General features: G+C 41.2%; 1 protein-coding gene across 1 annotated transcript in view; it reads right to left on the reverse strand.

Moving 5' to 3' along the window:
- Positions 1-205: 205 nt before the first annotated feature.
- LOC108242482 (protein phosphatase 1 regulatory subunit 14C) overlaps positions 206-17,011 on the reverse strand; it is a 17,328-nt gene continuing 522 nt past the window's right edge. The window contains exons 2-4 of the mRNA XM_017427335.3: positions 4,877-4,957; positions 3,834-3,866; positions 206-2,066 (exon numbers count right to left, since the gene is read on the reverse strand). Coding sequence (XP_017282824.1) covers positions 1,995-2,066; positions 3,834-3,866; positions 4,877-4,957 — 186 coding nt within the window. The 3' untranslated portion in view covers positions 206-1,994. The remainder of the gene's footprint in view (positions 2,067-3,833; positions 3,867-4,876; positions 4,958-17,011) is intronic.

Here is a 17,011-nt window from a genome sequence, read left to right on the forward strand (position 1 = left end):
GAGCCGTTAGCTCGTCAATCCAGTTCTCCAACCTGAGGCCGTTCAAAGAGCTATCTACAACAGGTTAGATATTAGCTGCCTTTCCATTCAACTCCACTTCAAAAGCTCTGGACTATCTCTTTAAATTGAAGCCTAACCAGGCCAGTTAAAACTAAGAAAAAAAAAAGAAGTATAAAGAAGATGCCATTTCAGACAGGCACGTTCCTTTCAAACACATTTCTCTGGCATCAATCAACAGTTTTTTTGTTTTTTTTTTACTACCAAATTCTGGGAAGAACATCAAAACAGCACCATTTTATAATATTCCTGAATTCTCTCCAACGTGACACTCACGTTGTCTCAACAGAAAAAGATCTACAAAGGCTTACATTAGAGGCAAGTCATTTTTTTTTATTTTTTGCTTGATTATAAGGTTATTATATACTCTTTATGAATGCTTTATCTCCATTGTTAGCATGCAAGATGGGTGCGACGTGTGTTGTGTTCTTCAAAACAAATATTGCCGAACTTTTCTCTTTGGCAGCTGAGGGTTCATGTCACATTGCAGGTTCAGGGTCAACCTTTATTCTGGGTGGTTTATGACTGGCTGCTCGGAAATAAAGCCGCACCCTACTCAATACCAGAGGTGTGATTGTACCAAAGCTTGCAGGTTTGTCAGTGTTGTTGGTGCACAGAAGGCTGTTAACAAGTAAAAACTCTTTTAAACCTGGGATTATGGAGTTGTAGCGTTTTTTTTTGTTTTTTTTTTGCAATCTATAAAAGGCTTTAAATGTCTTCAATTTTGTGCCCACTCAGATATTTTTGCAAATCTACGAACAGTCTCTTTCATAATTGACCTTTAGGATCCGATGCTCCCAGTTTGGCACACCTTTCAGATATAAGACGTGACTGGTTGGAGCACCAGCATTTCAGGTTGCCCTCAGGCTCAGGCTATAACCACATTTACCGTTTAGGCTGTCAGTTAAGGGTTAGTGCTGATTAAAAAAAAGATCTGAACCGCTCCTGAAAGACCTGAAAGGCAACACTATCCACTGTCAGAAAAATGAGTCACCAGAAGTAAAAAAAACAACAACTAGAATGATAATCAGACATCCACATAACATGAAAGGCTGCCAGTCATACAGGTCTCTGCGGCCTCTTTCAGAGAACTGCAACACCTGTCATGCCTTGCTGTGAAGAACGAGTACACCAGAACAGTTTGGAACGATCAAAAACATTAACAGTATTTCAGCTATAGGTTTGCAAATATGTCCCCCCTTTTCTTGTTTTTTTTTTTTTTTTTTTTTTTTTCAGACTTTACACATCACAACCGGACAGAACAGACGCGTTAACGTGTTGTGCTTCGAAAGAAAACCACGAGTCTCCCTCGCATTTGCAAGCAGTGGCGCAGTACGGAGAAAGGGCGGTGAGGAAAGGAGATGCCAGGAAAACAACGCGTTTTCGATTTTCCAAACGAACGATAAATGGCAACGAAGGACTTCTGAAAAGACGGAACAGCAGAAAAGCAACAACAAAAAAAGAAAACGAACGTCATAAAGCACTGTGTTTTAATAGTGCTGCAGCTAATTTTACAACCGTTTTTCACCACCTGTTTACAAGATCTGTCTGTATGGCTGTTATTATTATTATTATTTTTTTTAATGTCTTGCTTTAAGAGTGGCTCTGAATTAGGTGGTAATAATAAGATTAAAGCACATTCTGGCACAATCCAGGCCTTAACATTGCCTTGTTGCTGTTTAATAATGATGCTTTTCTGGTGTCAACAGTCAAATATTATTATTATTATTATTATTGTACAAGTTTTTCTTTGTGATAGTGATACCAACGGCAAGTGCTAATTTATGGGTTATATGATGTATGTTTGCAGGCTGCAGAGCAGCTGCTAATGTTTTGATAAATTATTCTGAATGATGACAGTCTATGAGGAGTGAATAAGGTAGATGGAGTTGGAGTGACATTGTATACGAGCGACTGGTGTTTACCAGTAGGACCCATTACAAGGACTTCTTGCTTGCTTCGAGTTTCGTCATTCCCCGCAGCTTGAATAGCAAGGCGTCGATGAAGTGCTGGAAAAAGAAGAGGAGATAAAAGTTACTTGATGTTTGAAAGGACGGCCTTTGTAAAAATATTTCTTGAAAAGTTACAGGTTTTTTGGAGTTACGGGATTTCTGCCCGACAGCGATGACACGCAAACGAGCTTGGTTCGATCGGTTTATTTCTGACAGGTAATGGATAGCAAACGTTAGGTTGTTGTGGCGAACCCAGTGCGCAGACTCATCATCGTGGATTCCAGGAAATAAAATAATTCATTTTAAAATAAAAAGAACAAAAACAAAAAAAAATGATGAGGCAGCAAAAACAAAACTAAAAATGTAACAACGAGAGAACACAACAAACGGACCAGTGAGGAAATGGAGGAAATGACCAGGTTTTAAAAGCAGAGGGTAATTAGGGGAAGTGGGCACACAGGTGAGTGATAACTAGCGAGGAGCAGGTGGAGATGGGCGTGGCAGGTAAACAAGTGATAACAGAGGACAAGTGACTCCTGATAAGTGACTGAACACATTCAGTTTCAGTGATTATTTTCTCATGATTTTGAGTCACTAACTAGTCTCCAACAGTCCCACTGGCACCCCAGGGAGACACTCCCTTTACGACTCTGTACACATATATAGAAATGACTTCATACTGCAGCAGAATGAAGTTTTATGTGCCATAGATAACTAACTATGGCACAAAAAACGAGGACGACTAGATCAACAAACTCCATTTTTGGGTGCATTATCTTGCAAAACGTGGGAGACAAATACTGGATTATGAAGCAAAGTAGGTAAAGAAGGAGGACAAAAGCCTTTCTTGTCTTTTGTTCAGAGACGAGGTTGGATCAGGGCAAACGATAGTCTGACTGAGGCAGAAACTACACTGGAATATAAACTGCCTCATTCTCTCTGGTGTGACGCTGTTCGTGATCTAATTACTGGTGTCCCCCCCCCCTCTTCGTCTGCTCCCCCTTTGTACCTGATATCTATCACTCACCCAGCAGGCGTTCTTTCATTTACCCCCTTCTGTTTGTAATGGCTTCTCCTTTTACCTCATTTCGCTCGTCCCTGGTGAACTTCTATACTTCTTCATCGTTTCCTACCTCAGTGACACTGAACTTGTCCATCAGGCAGCTTCGTCCTTCACTGTCTGCTTACAGCTAACGGTATCTTTGCCGGAGTTAGGCTTGAGGGTAAGTGTTAGGATCAGGCCTCCAGTTTTGATTTATATAGTCAAGGGTAAGGGCTAGGCAGTGCATGGTGTCATAAACTGCCTGTGTAAAAGTGTGTGTGTGTATGTGTGTGTGCAGTTTCAGGTGTGGCAGCTGCCAACCTAGCTGCAGCTTTGGATCCCGTTGACCTTGTAGTGTTTTTCACGGGCCACACACACACACACACACACACACACACACACACACACACACACACTCAATCAGGTAACAGATGGGTAGTTCAGACTGGGAAGATGCCATGTGGTTTGTTAATGTGATTGGCTCGTCATTTAACAGCCTAACCTCCTTTGATTTTAAACGCTGACCTCTGTCCTCATACGACACCCATAAATATGCCTAATAAAAACGATCAAGTTCAATGATAAATTTATGGGTGTACGCTGTTAAGTTTTCCAAACGATGTCAAAAGAAGACATCAATGTTTGTCGAGTATGTATTCTGGTTCTTAGAGAGAACTGGGTTTATATGATGAACAATATGATACAACATGATACCGCACCCTAAAAATGCAATTCAACTTTCAATCCCATATATAGATTTTTACCACCTTAAGTGAACTCACCTCTGTTGGTTTGTAGCAGCATTGTAGCGATTCCTGTATAAAAAAAGGCACACAGTTGTTCAGGGATTAGACATGTTGCATCAGTGTCTTCACACCATTTCTGCCACTGCACGTGTATTTTTCAGCCAACAACTACATTTACAAATGAGTTTGGTGGGTGTTTGAAGTATTGCCTTTATTTATTTGTAAGGATACAAACTACATATGCGACCTGTGCTGTAAAACGAGTCAGAATTATCACAGGCTGCAGTGCAACATGAGTGAAAACACTGGTTTTGCTGTAATTGAGAGTTGTTTAAAAATGAGTCCATAAAGATCCTGGTACCTCAAAAAAATCTTCTTAAGATAACTTTAAATGGATTTTTTTTTTAACAGGTATGTCTTTATAAATAATCGTTTGTCTTATAACCCTTTTAATCTTCTTTGAAATTCACCAGTTTTCTCTGCCGGCTGCCGTAGCACGGGGAAATCCCTTCGTATAATGTTTGGTGTCATTGTAAATCTTGGCGATTCCCCTTTGTAAATATAGGACCAGAAGTCCTGCTGACTTACTAGCTTGTTGCCATGTGATAAATGGCCAGTTTTTAACAAACTATGTCTCATTTTGAAACTTTTGAGATGGAGAATTTGAAAATAATAATAACTCCGTATTGAAGAATTCCTCATTGTGACTCAGTTTGCCAGATATGGCTAGTAATGCTATGTAATTTCACAAATGGTTGTTAAATATCGCAAACAGCTAAATTTCATTTGAATAAAACAGCTGCAAATCAACCATAAAGGATCTGTAACTGAAAATAGTTGTAAAAATGGCTACATTTGTTTCGAGTAAGTTTATTTGTCCAAAAGTTTGGATTGTTGGTGATATAAGCCTAATGGCATCTTTCTTTGAGCTTTATTTTGCTAAACGGGCTAACCCTATGTTTCGCGGGAACCATTTCTGCATTTATTCATCATCATTGGAGCAACTTAAACAACAAAAACAACAGCTTCAATAGCCTTTGCATGACGTCGTTGAATTTGCTAAATCCAGAAAACACTACCTGCAGAATTTTGGTTCTCTCCTCAGTACTGTTGAACTCCATCAGGTAATCAATGTCAATCTCCACGCTTGGCATCTCGTCCTGGAACATAAAATAAACTTTGTTAGAGAACAGCTAAAAAAAACAACTAGAGAACTAGAAGAACTCGGTGATCACAAACTTCTGCCAAGGCCTCCCGATCCCCACGAAATCTAAATCACTTGTTTTCTTGTGACAACCCCAACATATCTTACAAATTTCATTAAAATCTGTTTGTTACTTTTTAGGTAATCTTGCTAACGGACAGCCAAACAAACCAGCACAACCGGAAGGTGGAGGTAACAAGGTTTTAACACCTGCGAGAACATAGAGAAGGTTTTAAAAAGGGGTCACCTGTGACCTTTTTTTTTGACCCTATGACTTTGAAATCAATAGGGATCATCCTTGACCCATGAGGTGTCCAGCTGTACAGTTTCACATTCCTACGTTACATGGTTGCAGAGTTAGAACACAGAGTTATCTGTGACCTTAACGTTTGACCCCATGACCCTGAAATCAATAGGGATCATCCTTGACCCATGAGGCATTCAGCTGTATTCTGTATTCTGTCCATTAGGTTTTAGGTAATCTTGCTAACAGACAGCCAAACAAACCAACATGGCCAAGAACATAAACTCCTTGGCAAATGTTATGAGACTAAAAAATGAGACGAGATTATTTGTTTTGCCGCCTAAATACATATTTTGTTCCTTTCGCAATTGAAGCAGCCGTATCATACAGCCTATTTGCCTGTTAGGAACAGAGGTCTTATGGATATGTCATTGTGCCGGGGTTGGGCCGTTTAGTGGTTCGGTGGTTAGGGGCTGTGTTCAACTCAGCACCACTTCAAAAGGTCCCGTTTCAATGCTTCACTTTATTTCACCACAAGGCTTGTGCAGTGGAAACACACAGGGAGGATCAACCGTTCCCTCCCAGCTACCACATGACGTCTCTTCCACATGTTTTCCTCTTCAGAAGCAGAAAAACAGAAAAAAAAAGCAGCCTCTTGGAGACTTTGCATCACCAATAGACCAGAAATAATTGTCTTTGGTCCATTTCTTCTGCAAACATTCACCTAAAGGTTTAATCCTGAATGAACTGCAAGGCACTGTAGGGTTATATAGAACAATAGTGCTGCTATCAAACGTCTCCGGTAAGATATTCTTCAACCCACCTTTCATCAGCTTCCAATCGTGGCAGAGGATTAGGGCATAGCTCCATAAAGTAAATCTAGAGATGTTTTGACAAGTCTCAGGGAAATTATAACCTTCAGCACCTCCTGCTCCTTTAGTTGTCATTTACATACAAGCAAAGTTCTCATCATTAGGTTGAGTCAAAGTGGCTTTTAACAATTCTTCCCCAAACAAGGCAAAGACAATGTACCCAACCACCTGATGAGAAGCTAAAAGCATATCTGGGCTCTTTTTTTGTTTCCCACAGTCTTGTCGAAGGTTTGAACATCAAATGAATCACTGCAAAAAAAAAAAGGGACAATTACCTCAAATTCATTTTCCCATCTTTTATCCCATTTAATGGGTTTTGGGAATTTCAAACTGAATAGTACTCAGTTTGATCTGAATTTTAGTAATTCATTGTATATCCCATCGTTTGCACCAATGGCTTGCTTGCAAAAACCCCATTATGATTGTAGTTTCTTATGCTTATAGGCGATTAATCATAAGTCATGACACAAACATTAAGAAAGACTCTACTATGGGGCATTTCATTTGGAGTCAGAAGTCAGAATTACCAAGTCGAAAACCAACTGGAACGCCCTCTTTAGTTTGAGTTCTGACGTAGTAAATCAGAGGTTTTGGTCAACAGTGCTAACCGTCATTCCACAGGATTAACTACGAAACTGCAGATATTTTCTGCTCCCTATGATTTTAATAACAAACGTGATGTATTGTGTGGTTTTGTGAGTGTCTGTAAGCACCTATAAGGACGTGTATAATTTAGCCAAAAGCACTTTGGTATTCAGACACCAAAGCAAAAAATAAAACTTTGTGAAGGTGATTCATGTGATTTCTTATAGTTAAGTTTCTATTTTTAAACATCAAATATCAAATTTATGCTGCAAATAATAGAAATTGTCACCTATCGGTTCAAAAAGACAGAAATACAAAGTATGCATTATATCCTTTTTATACTAACTGTACCTCTAAAATGAAAGAGCTACATCAGTTTTATGGTCATGAGAGCATGCCTTTTTTTGTTTTGTTTTTCCTTTTTGTGGTTACTCTGTTTCCAACCATTTTGCTGGCATTCCTGCTAAACTCTAAACCTGTCGAGCACTAAAAGTGCCAAAGTCTACAGATGAGTTTGAGTTTCATTCGCCCTCGGGTTAAATGAAACTCATCACACATCCAAACCGGTCTGCCAGGGACAAGTAGGTGCTGATAGAATCAATCAAATTCTGTGATTTGTGTAGACCAATCCACAGAGTTACTTCCTGGAAGGTTCGAAGGCAACAAAAAAAAATCAGCTAAGCTATCAATCAATCTCTTAGTCTGTCTGTCTGGGTTTTCACTCACTTTGCTTGTATTTCTGTCATAGATGTGTGTGTACATGTGTGTTTCTGCTTCACTTGCCATCTGTCACCATAATGGTGATGTCTGCAAACATGGCTGAGGTGTGGAGCATGACTGCAGGCAATCCTTCGACTACATTCTCGTTTGTGCAGACAAAGTTGTCAATATTCTCCACAGAGAAACTTCTTTGTATGCAGGTAATGCACTTATGAAGGTAATGGAAACAGTATCAAGTACACTCTCGCACAACACAAGCAGGTAAACACTGGTAAGACAAGATATTTCTAGTCCTGGTGGAGAGGGGAAGCCTAAAATAGTTTATCTGCATTAGTTCCCTCTGATTAGAAGGCAGAGTTTGTTATGAACACGGGCTAATTGTTCCATATGCTAAAGAGAGAGAGACAACGATGAAGGAGTCACTGTGGGGCTTACGTAATGAAGACACTGTGTGGAAAAGAACTAACAAGGAGCAAGTGTTTGCTGTGCTGAAGGAAACTTTGTGAAGATTGGGTGTAAAAGCCTGCCGAGAAAAAAACCCAAAAATAAAGCAGAAAGCTGGGAGGGACAGCATGTGTGTTGGCTGTGTGTGGAGAGGGACGCACGTGTGTCGGACTTGTTTTCCCCCCGGCGCCTCAGCAGCACTTTCAGTCTGCTTCAGCTGTTATGAGGTGAATCAAAGCTAATGTGACTCAGCAGACGATCTATTCAGAGAGTCTCAAAAACTGAACCAGTCACTTCACCTGTCCCAGTGAGTCACACTGATTTCTATTCATAGCTCTCTTAAATGAACTAGAACAAAATTTTTTTTTTAGAAAAAAGCAGCTATCACTGCCAGAGGAGATAATTGCCTTGCTGCTGATGCAGTTGCTTGAAATCATGGTTGTTCAAGCCCAGAAATATGTTTGCTGTGAAGGTAGGTGGTGCAAAATGGCAGCGGAGGAATGACACGTCCCTTTCTGACAAATTAATGAGAAATTAAAGCAAAAAATGGTGCCCTTTTTTGTTATTTAGAAACGATTCTTGATTTCTACTTGATTATATGAATTCATGATTATTCTATAAGCCCAAACAAATAAGATGATTACAGTGGGAATCTCTTGCTACGAGGGCTTTGCGAGCGCAGCAACGTTACCGAGGCGAAGCATGAAAGTATTGTAGGTTGGGTGCGATAAGAATCTAACAAAAATAATCTTATCATTACTGGTGTAGTTCAAACTTGTAGGTCTTAAGGAGGCTGTACAACAGGCTGTCACCTAATAAAACTGGCCCCAGACTTTAAATGTAAATGTAACCAAAGAGAAGCAACGCACTGTCAGGGTAGGCATCAAAACCTGAGCCAAACAACACGCAACAGCATCAGTAATTTGTAAAATATTAAAGTTTGACAAAGCATTGAAACTGAATTCAAGGAGTTTATATCGTCCGCCAACTATGACCCTCTTATGTGGAGAAAGGAAAAGTTGTTGCTGTTTCGATCAAACCTTGAACAGAACGTTATACGTGATCTCATGCTCTATGGCAAGCTCTCACACTCAACGTATAAGAGGCGCATGACTCTCAGCTACTTCCACATCAAATTTTAGCTCAACGTCTGTCAAACTGAGTGAGTTAAAGCCACGTTTGTGTTTGCTAATGTCGATTAGCTGTGGCAGCCACATTGAACTGGATCGACTCCTAAGGTTCATCTGTTGTAGATTCACGGCCGATAATTACTTTCTGCAAGTTTCATTAAAGTTTGCCCAGTGGTTTATGAAATATTTTGGCAACAGGCACACACACACACAAACACAGACACAAGCAAAAGCATGTTCTAACAATAGAAAACATGCAGAGACTAGAAAAAAATTAAACAAAAGGTGAGTGAAAAATGAACAAAGGAGCCACTGGAATACAAATAGCAATAACAAAAAAGAGACAGAGAGATGGAGAGCGCACAGATAAATGGGTCACCGATGATGAAGATGATGCAGGAGGGAAGGAAGAGGAGGATTGTGCAACATTGTCAAAACCTCCCAGCTCAGCTTTCCTCTCTCTGCAGCACACTGTGTCACATCAAAGTGACTGAGAGCTCAAGGTGGGACGGCGTTATTCTCTGAGACCGAGTTAATTAAAGAGAAACTGCAGAGAATTTACAGGAGGACGAGAAAATGACCCAGAGGAGTCGAGAGGAGCAAAAGGAACAAAGACTAAAACTGTCCAGGAAGAAAGAAAGGCAATCGAACACACAACAGAGGCAGAAACCTTGCTGTGGTTTGTGTTAACGCTTTCATATCTAACATATTTACTGTCCCTCCCCCACCTTCTAGTGCCTCTCTGTTGCCCTCCAGCAAAACAGTTTGCTAAAACCATAAAAAAAAAAAAAAAAAACACAAGACGATGTGACTTCAGTGGATAAAGCTAGCAGCCACAGCACAATCTTGATGGTATCAAACGGGAGAAAGCAGGAGGGGTTGGAGGGTGGAAATGTTCAAGGGAAAAGTTGCAGCTAAAAATAAAAGTAATTAGCATCGCAACAAGCCTCCAAAATTCAGTAGGTGGGTTGTTTTTTTAAACATTTAACCCTTGCCGGGGTGGTTGCCTCGTCTAAATTTGAGTCGCAGAGACATTTAGTCCAAGCAGGACCCCTTTTTACTCCTATTTATTAGGTGGATTTCTAATCACAACTTCTATGAACGCCCATTATTGTTCCTATGATTAGATGGTGTCAGATGTTTTCCTTTGATCCCCAACATGTTTCTGGTGCATTAGTTTAGTGTTTTGTCTCCTCTTTGATTTTCACAGAAAGGAATGTGTCACATTTTGTTTAAACCCTCCTGAAGCCCTAAAAAAAGAGAGAGATAGAGTTAGAGAGGAGCGATAGAGATGCCTGTGTAACCTTGGGTCAATTTGACCCGAAGGCCACGGGAGGGTTAGGTCAGGTCCTGTGGAAAGGTTATGACAAGCAATCAGTATCTTACCTGTTGTAGTTAGCTTTTTGAACAGCCTCCATTTGGATAAATAAGAATTTAATGCTGGACCGGTTAGCCTGAGTGGGGCCAAGAGACCAGAAAGTTGTACCTCACTGGGCTGCGACATTTGGAGACAAGTTGGAGACTCAAATGTGACTCGATATTGTGAGAAAACAGCGAGTTTCCAGTTGCAGTCTCGCAGAATTCGGAGTATTTGCGACCAAGTGACCAGCAAGTCGTGTGGCCAGTTTTTGAAACCACCTCAGCAGCGGCCCTCACATATATAGTTCATTCTGCTTTGGAAATGATGTGGTTTTTAGGACCCGCTACGTCTTCCATCAGAGAAGAGCTCTCGTGCAGGAATCAGAATACAGCTATTACATTCTTGAGGCAGGTTAGAGACGTTCGTGACAAAGTCAAGAAGTGTTTGGCACAAATTCAAGATGCCTGAGATGACTGTGACTGATTTGATTAAAAATAAATGTGACGCGGAAATGTTTTTAAACAGGTTCAAAATTCAAAAAACTAGTTGCCAGCAGTCGCAGCTCAGTGTGATACTGCCTGACTCCCTAATCCTTGAATTTCAAAGATTTTATAGAGGTTTGTGGGTTTTTTTAAAATAAACTTTTCACAATACATGGTTATTATAAAAAGGCACAAACAGCAGGAGCTGCTAATTGTGCAGCCTGGGTCACTTCAGACAGAAATATAATGTTTCTGCAGAAATAACCATATAACGTGGAACTGAAAGGGATGGAAAGGCTCTTAACCGTACCCCAATCCAAAAAAATCTGAATTATCTCTTTAAGGTTGTCACTGATCTCAGAAGCAGTTTGATGGGCATTATAAACCTGCAGGTAATTCATCTTTAAGAGTCTTTAGGTCCTCTATGTTATGAGTAATCCTCTCGAAGATTTCTGTATCATCAGCTTCTGCCACCAACACATCAAGTGCACAAAATCAAAGCACCCTAATTTAACATATATCCCCTTTAAAAAGCATATCCTTGTATGAACTTAAGAGGCAGCTATGAAAACAGCAGCATTTGTTTTCCAGGCAGTTCTTGCCCGAGGCTGATTATTCGACAGCTGAGACCCAGCCAGACCTCTGTCCTCGGTGCAAACCGGGTGCTTCCAGGAAAACTGGGCTTAAAAAAATGTCAATAGCACAAGGTCGAAAGCAGCCGGCCAATCAGCAAGCACAATAGTCAAAGTGGTAATAGATTTATGTAAATCAAGGGGCAATCAGTAAAGCTTTCCTTACAAAGAAGTGTAACAAAGGCAACGTCACGATACAAAGAATCGGACTGACTGAAAACTTCTGCGTACTCGTTGTATTTGTTTCCTTTGCATGAGTCGCTTTGCACATGCAAAGGCAGATAACACACCCATATTTGAACACAAATGTCTGACTTTGAGAGTCAAAACAATCTCTTGGTCTTTCCTTTACATCCTTCTCTCTCTCTGTGGCTTCTCCTCTCTGTGAGTGCTGACGCCGTCGTGTATCGTCTCACAGCTCCGAGCCCAACGACTGAGTCAGGGGTTTGGACGCGGCCATGCAGTTTATGAGTTGTCGCAGCTTGCTGACAATGAAACCAGTGATTAACCGGATTTCTCCTGGGATGGGAGGGGATGTCACAGAACGACAAGAAAGTCAGTGTGCGTGTGTGAAAAGTGCACACCCCGTATTTGATTCGGGCTCTTACCGGCTTAAAGGCTTTGCCATCTTTTGTTGCCATTTATTTCTGTTTCGCAAACAGTAATTCAAAAATATTCAGTCAATTTAATTGAATCCAGTCAGATCTTGGTTGGAGATATATTCTGGGGTGGCTTGCTTATTTCTGGTTTGGTCTTAATGAAACCCTTTTGTGCACTTCGAGGGCATCTGTGTTAAAGGTCGCCTGCATCACTAATGTGGCTGAGCTCCATAAAAGCTGCAGGGAGAAGATGGAGGAGGATGCGGAGCAGGTGGGTGGATGCCCCAAAGGGTTCACATTGTGACAAAAAAAAAGAAGAGGACGAGTTCAGACAATGAAAGAAGGATGGAAATAGTCGCAAGACCTAAAAAAAAAGGAGGGCAGTAAACACACAGCAACCTTTATTCTCAGTGTTGCTTTTCTGAACCTGACACTCCGTGCTGCCGGTGCGCCTCAGCAGCTGGTGGGTATCTGCTGGCTGAGAGGCCTCCTTGTCAACACCTCGGATTTGTTTCGCAGCCGATGCGCGTCCAGGGTCTGAGAAATGCGTCGACGGACACTCGGCGGGAGATCTATTTTCGTCCGTGCGATTCAAACGGCAGCCAAATAGTAGCAAAGCATCCGTCTGCCTTTCCAAGCACGGATCCTGTAAACACCACGACGACCTTCCTCGCCAGATCCATAAATGCATCAGGGTCATTCATTAAAACCAAATGACTGGCTTAATCTCCCAGTGTGAGGATCTGTCAGCTGGGTTATAATAATTAAACTAATGGTCGTCATGGTAAAAAAACAAACAAAACAAAAACAACAGCTAATACATGTAGTCTGTGAATACTTGAATCTGAGAACAATGATTTCTTGTCCTCATTTAGATTTGTTTGCATGCCATACATAGTGCTAAAGAACTTTGTAAAATAATACTCCAGGATGTAAGTATCGACGTGAGAGTTTCCACAAGAACCACCTGAAAGGCAAGTAAGGGAAAAACCTTGTCATAGGTGAAGCAGAGGACAAACAGGTTAAGGATGAAGAGGGGGAGGGATGAATGATGTTAAGCTTTGTCAAATTAATGATGACTGACAGTCAGCAGACATAATTCAGTAACACATTTCAGATTTCTTTGTCAGCTTAGCACAGACATACACGCACCCTGCCTAGAGGCATTTCTAACATTATGGAACTGAACCAACCCTTTTAATTGAAGTGGCAATAATCCGCAGAGATGGAAAGCATCTGAATCATCGCTATCATCCTCTAAGGTGCTTAGTCCCTGGCTTCCCTTTTTTGCTCCATTTGTTCTAAATGTGTACACTGACCTGTAAGATGAATCTCATTCTTATCAGTTGGTGAAAAACTCCCCCCAAGTTGCTGACCACTGTGAGTGTGCTGAAGAGCGGTGTGATACCATCAACCCAGAAAGAGCCTGTGTGGCCTCGAACAAACCCAGAGGCACGGAGGACTTGAGGGCGAAGCATCGTTCACCGAGGGTCCCCGCGCTCATATATAAGTACATATCCTTTACTGAGTGGGGCTTTAGAATGAAGATGTAGATGAAAATTTTTTTACAGTATCTACATGTCTGAGCCTAATAAGCCAATTAAACTGTAGGCATATCTTGACAAAATGCCCACTTTCACAGCTAAGGTGCTTTTTGCCTTACAACCCCGGTAGTCCCCAATAAGAAGTTGACCAAACATTAAGGTAACTACTTTCAAAAAAATAACTACCTTTTGATAAATTCATTATGAACGCACAATTTTTTTTACAGAAGAGCAGAAGTATGTTAGTGGGTTTTTTGTTTTGTTTTGTCAGCTCTAATGTTGGATTTAAAAGCCCATCCAGAAAAGACAGTATAAATAACCTCCCCCGATTTCTGCTACTTTCTCTCCTCTCTTCTCTCTATCCTTTGAACAGCAAAACGAACAAAGGCAAACGTATCCCTGGAGAACAGAAGGGCATGTACCTCTGACAGAGCTCATATTATATATATATTTTTTAAAAAGTCCAGACAGGTAAGGAGGCAAAGCTATTTAAAAAGAAAAAAAAAAAGAAAAAAAGACAAAGGAACTGTTATTTAGTATTTTAAAAACAAATTTTAAAATCATTAATTATCAAAAAACTCATATTTGTTTTGCATTGATAGCATTGCCAATTGCTGAATTATGTAAAACATAAAGCATATGTTAAATACCAAAGTTTTGGGAAATGATTTCTTTCTACCCTTTGGACATGACTAACCCAGCCTCCTCGTTTTGTCCAATAAAAGTAGTTTTTGAACCATTTGGCCCTCTTTAAACTTTTATTTTGGATTATCTTTCACTCTTTTAAACACTCCAATGACAACAATTAGACTAAAACAAAACTTTTTTTTTTTAACTTCTTTTTGTTTTTTTGCTTCAACACACAACCAGCTCCCACACAAACACACAGAAGCCTCTAAGATAATCTCTAATGTATGATCAGGTTTTCTTATGAAACTGATACAGAGGCTGACCTTTAAGCCAGACCAACATGGTCGAATCGGCAGCCTCATCTCCACTTATCCTCTCTCACAAACAAAACACGCTCCTGAGTCGAACTTGGCTTTCAGTGCGGAGTTATTTACAGTCCTGAAGCAGGGGAGACTTCCTGTTTACAGTCATGTGAGTAAATATTCTCGGCAAAGCCACAAAAATCACCCGCTCAAATATGACTTTCCTGTTTCCTGTGGTGTAAGTGCCGACGACTGGGTGCAATAAAGGCTTAATGCGCTGAAATGAAAATGTGTCGACGTGATGGCACACTGATTTTAGCATCCTGTTTCCCTGATATCCTTTCAACCTGCATGTCTGGACAAAAAACATAAAGACTGAAGGAGTCAGGCGCTCATCGTGGTTCGTTATCTCAGGCAGAACACGAGGAGGTTACATGGTGCTTGAGAGAGCTGAAACTGTTATTAACGAGGTCTTCTACAAAAAGGTTATAAATGATATCTTACCTGTTGTAGATAGCTCTTTGAATGGCCTCAGATCATAAGGATCATTCAAAGAGCTATCTACAACAGGTAAGATATTAATTGTTCATAACCTTTCCACAGAACCCCACTTCAAAAAATCCCCTATCCCCTTAAAAGTGAAGTTAAAAAACAGTTAAATAAAAGATTTTATTGATCTTGAATTGAAACAGAGGCCCAGGTTGCGCGTGAACAATCTCCTTGAAGAGTTAAAGAGTTTCCGGTGTTGACTGTGAAAACATTACCTGTTCACACGGTAACTCTGTGATCGCGATCGCTTTTTAGACGAGATCGCAACAGACGTCAGGCCTGCTGTCGTTTATAAGCCAGGTCACTAGCTGGCGCTGTGGTTTCTGTATTTCAACAACACATGCATGAGAACGGTTACATCCAGAATGGCAAATACATAAATATTTGTTTTGGATGAGGTTGGGTTGCTGCTGCACATTGTAAAGAGCAACGGCCTTCTGCTGTCCGCTGCTGCTACTGTTGTTGATCTTCTCACACATGCGCAGAGTAACTATTGACTGACTGCAGCTGTGGTGCGCTTTCACCTTAGTCGTATTTTTCCTTGAAACGACGCTGCCAGATGACTTGGATCTAAAACGTTTCCGTGTCAGAGAATCGTCATGTGGACGAACGGGCCGAAACGCAGCCGAACTGTTCCGTTTTTGCTTGAAAGCAGCATCGTGTAAACCGGACCAGAGTCTTGCGACCTGCGCTGATTTACTTGCACTATTCATCCTATTTGCATTCACAAAACACAAAGGAAGCCTCACCGGACAACCTCCCCTGCTGGAAGAGAAAAGCAAATTTCGCATGAAACCTTTCGGTTGCTGGTCCCTCCCTCGGCCTGTCTGCAGAAGGAGGCTTCAAGCACACCTGCAAACATGCAGCCAAGAGCTCAGCCGGCTTTTGAAACGTTAAACCAGTCCACCCTCTGTCGGGCTTATTTCAGCCGAGCCACAGGGGGACTGTTAAAGAGAGGAGAGATGGAGAGGGAGAAGACTACAAATAAAACAACAGCCACAGAGATTCAATTTTGGTTAGCTATTTATTTTTTTTAGCAGAGGGGAGATAGTTGCTCGGAGCTGCAGGGAATCAGAAAGGCTGTCTGCACACGCAGAGTCTGTTGGCTGGAGGAGCCAGATTTTGCAGACGCGGTGCTCTGCAGCAGAGGGATAAATGACCGAAACAGATACTCCTGCTTTAACGCTCAGCGTCCTGCTGCGGTTTTTGCAGCTCTACAGGCTTTGCACATCCCCACACTCCATTCAGTGTAATAATCAGATTCATTCTAGCCACACTGAAACCAATAATCGCAGGCTCAGGCGCACAATTCTTGCTCACGTGCGCATGCAGGTTTAAATGCACATCTGATTGGCTGAGTATGAGGTGTATTGTGCCAGCACTGTATGTGAGCATGTGTGTCCTATGTTATGGGGGGGCAGAGTCAAAGGAGGTGATTGGTTTCTGAGGATCAGCACATCCTTTAACCCACTGCCCTTCTTTCTCCGTCCCCCTCCCCCTTCTCCTTCATGGCAGCATATTTTAAGTGGTAGTGGGCACACACACACACACACACACACACACACACACATACAGAGAGAGACCCCCCTTTACCTTAAATGTTAAAGAATCCTGCGGCGCACAGTAATAGGGTAGCGCAGAGACAAATGCACCCGAGAAAAGCGAAAATGAGTTGGGTTTATTTTTTTAAGGGTCAGATATTTGTCACATATGGCACATGTACGTGTGCAGATAATTGCAATCCACGTCGTTCCTGTCATGAACCGCGTTTAATGGAAGAGATAAATTGTTTGTAAGCTTGTAAAACACCCGCTTGGTGCGTAAAAAGGGGCAAATGAGCGCCTTCTCTATCACCTCCCCTTCACCATCTCTGCTCTCAACTACAAAATGGATAACTTATTTCATTTTAAAAACGAG

The sequence above is a fragment of the Kryptolebias marmoratus genome, linkage group LG19 (genome assembly GCF_001649575.2).
Source record: "Kryptolebias marmoratus isolate JLee-2015 linkage group LG19, ASM164957v2, whole genome shotgun sequence".
Lineage (NCBI taxonomy): Eukaryota > Metazoa > Chordata > Actinopteri > Cyprinodontiformes > Rivulidae > Kryptolebias > Kryptolebias marmoratus.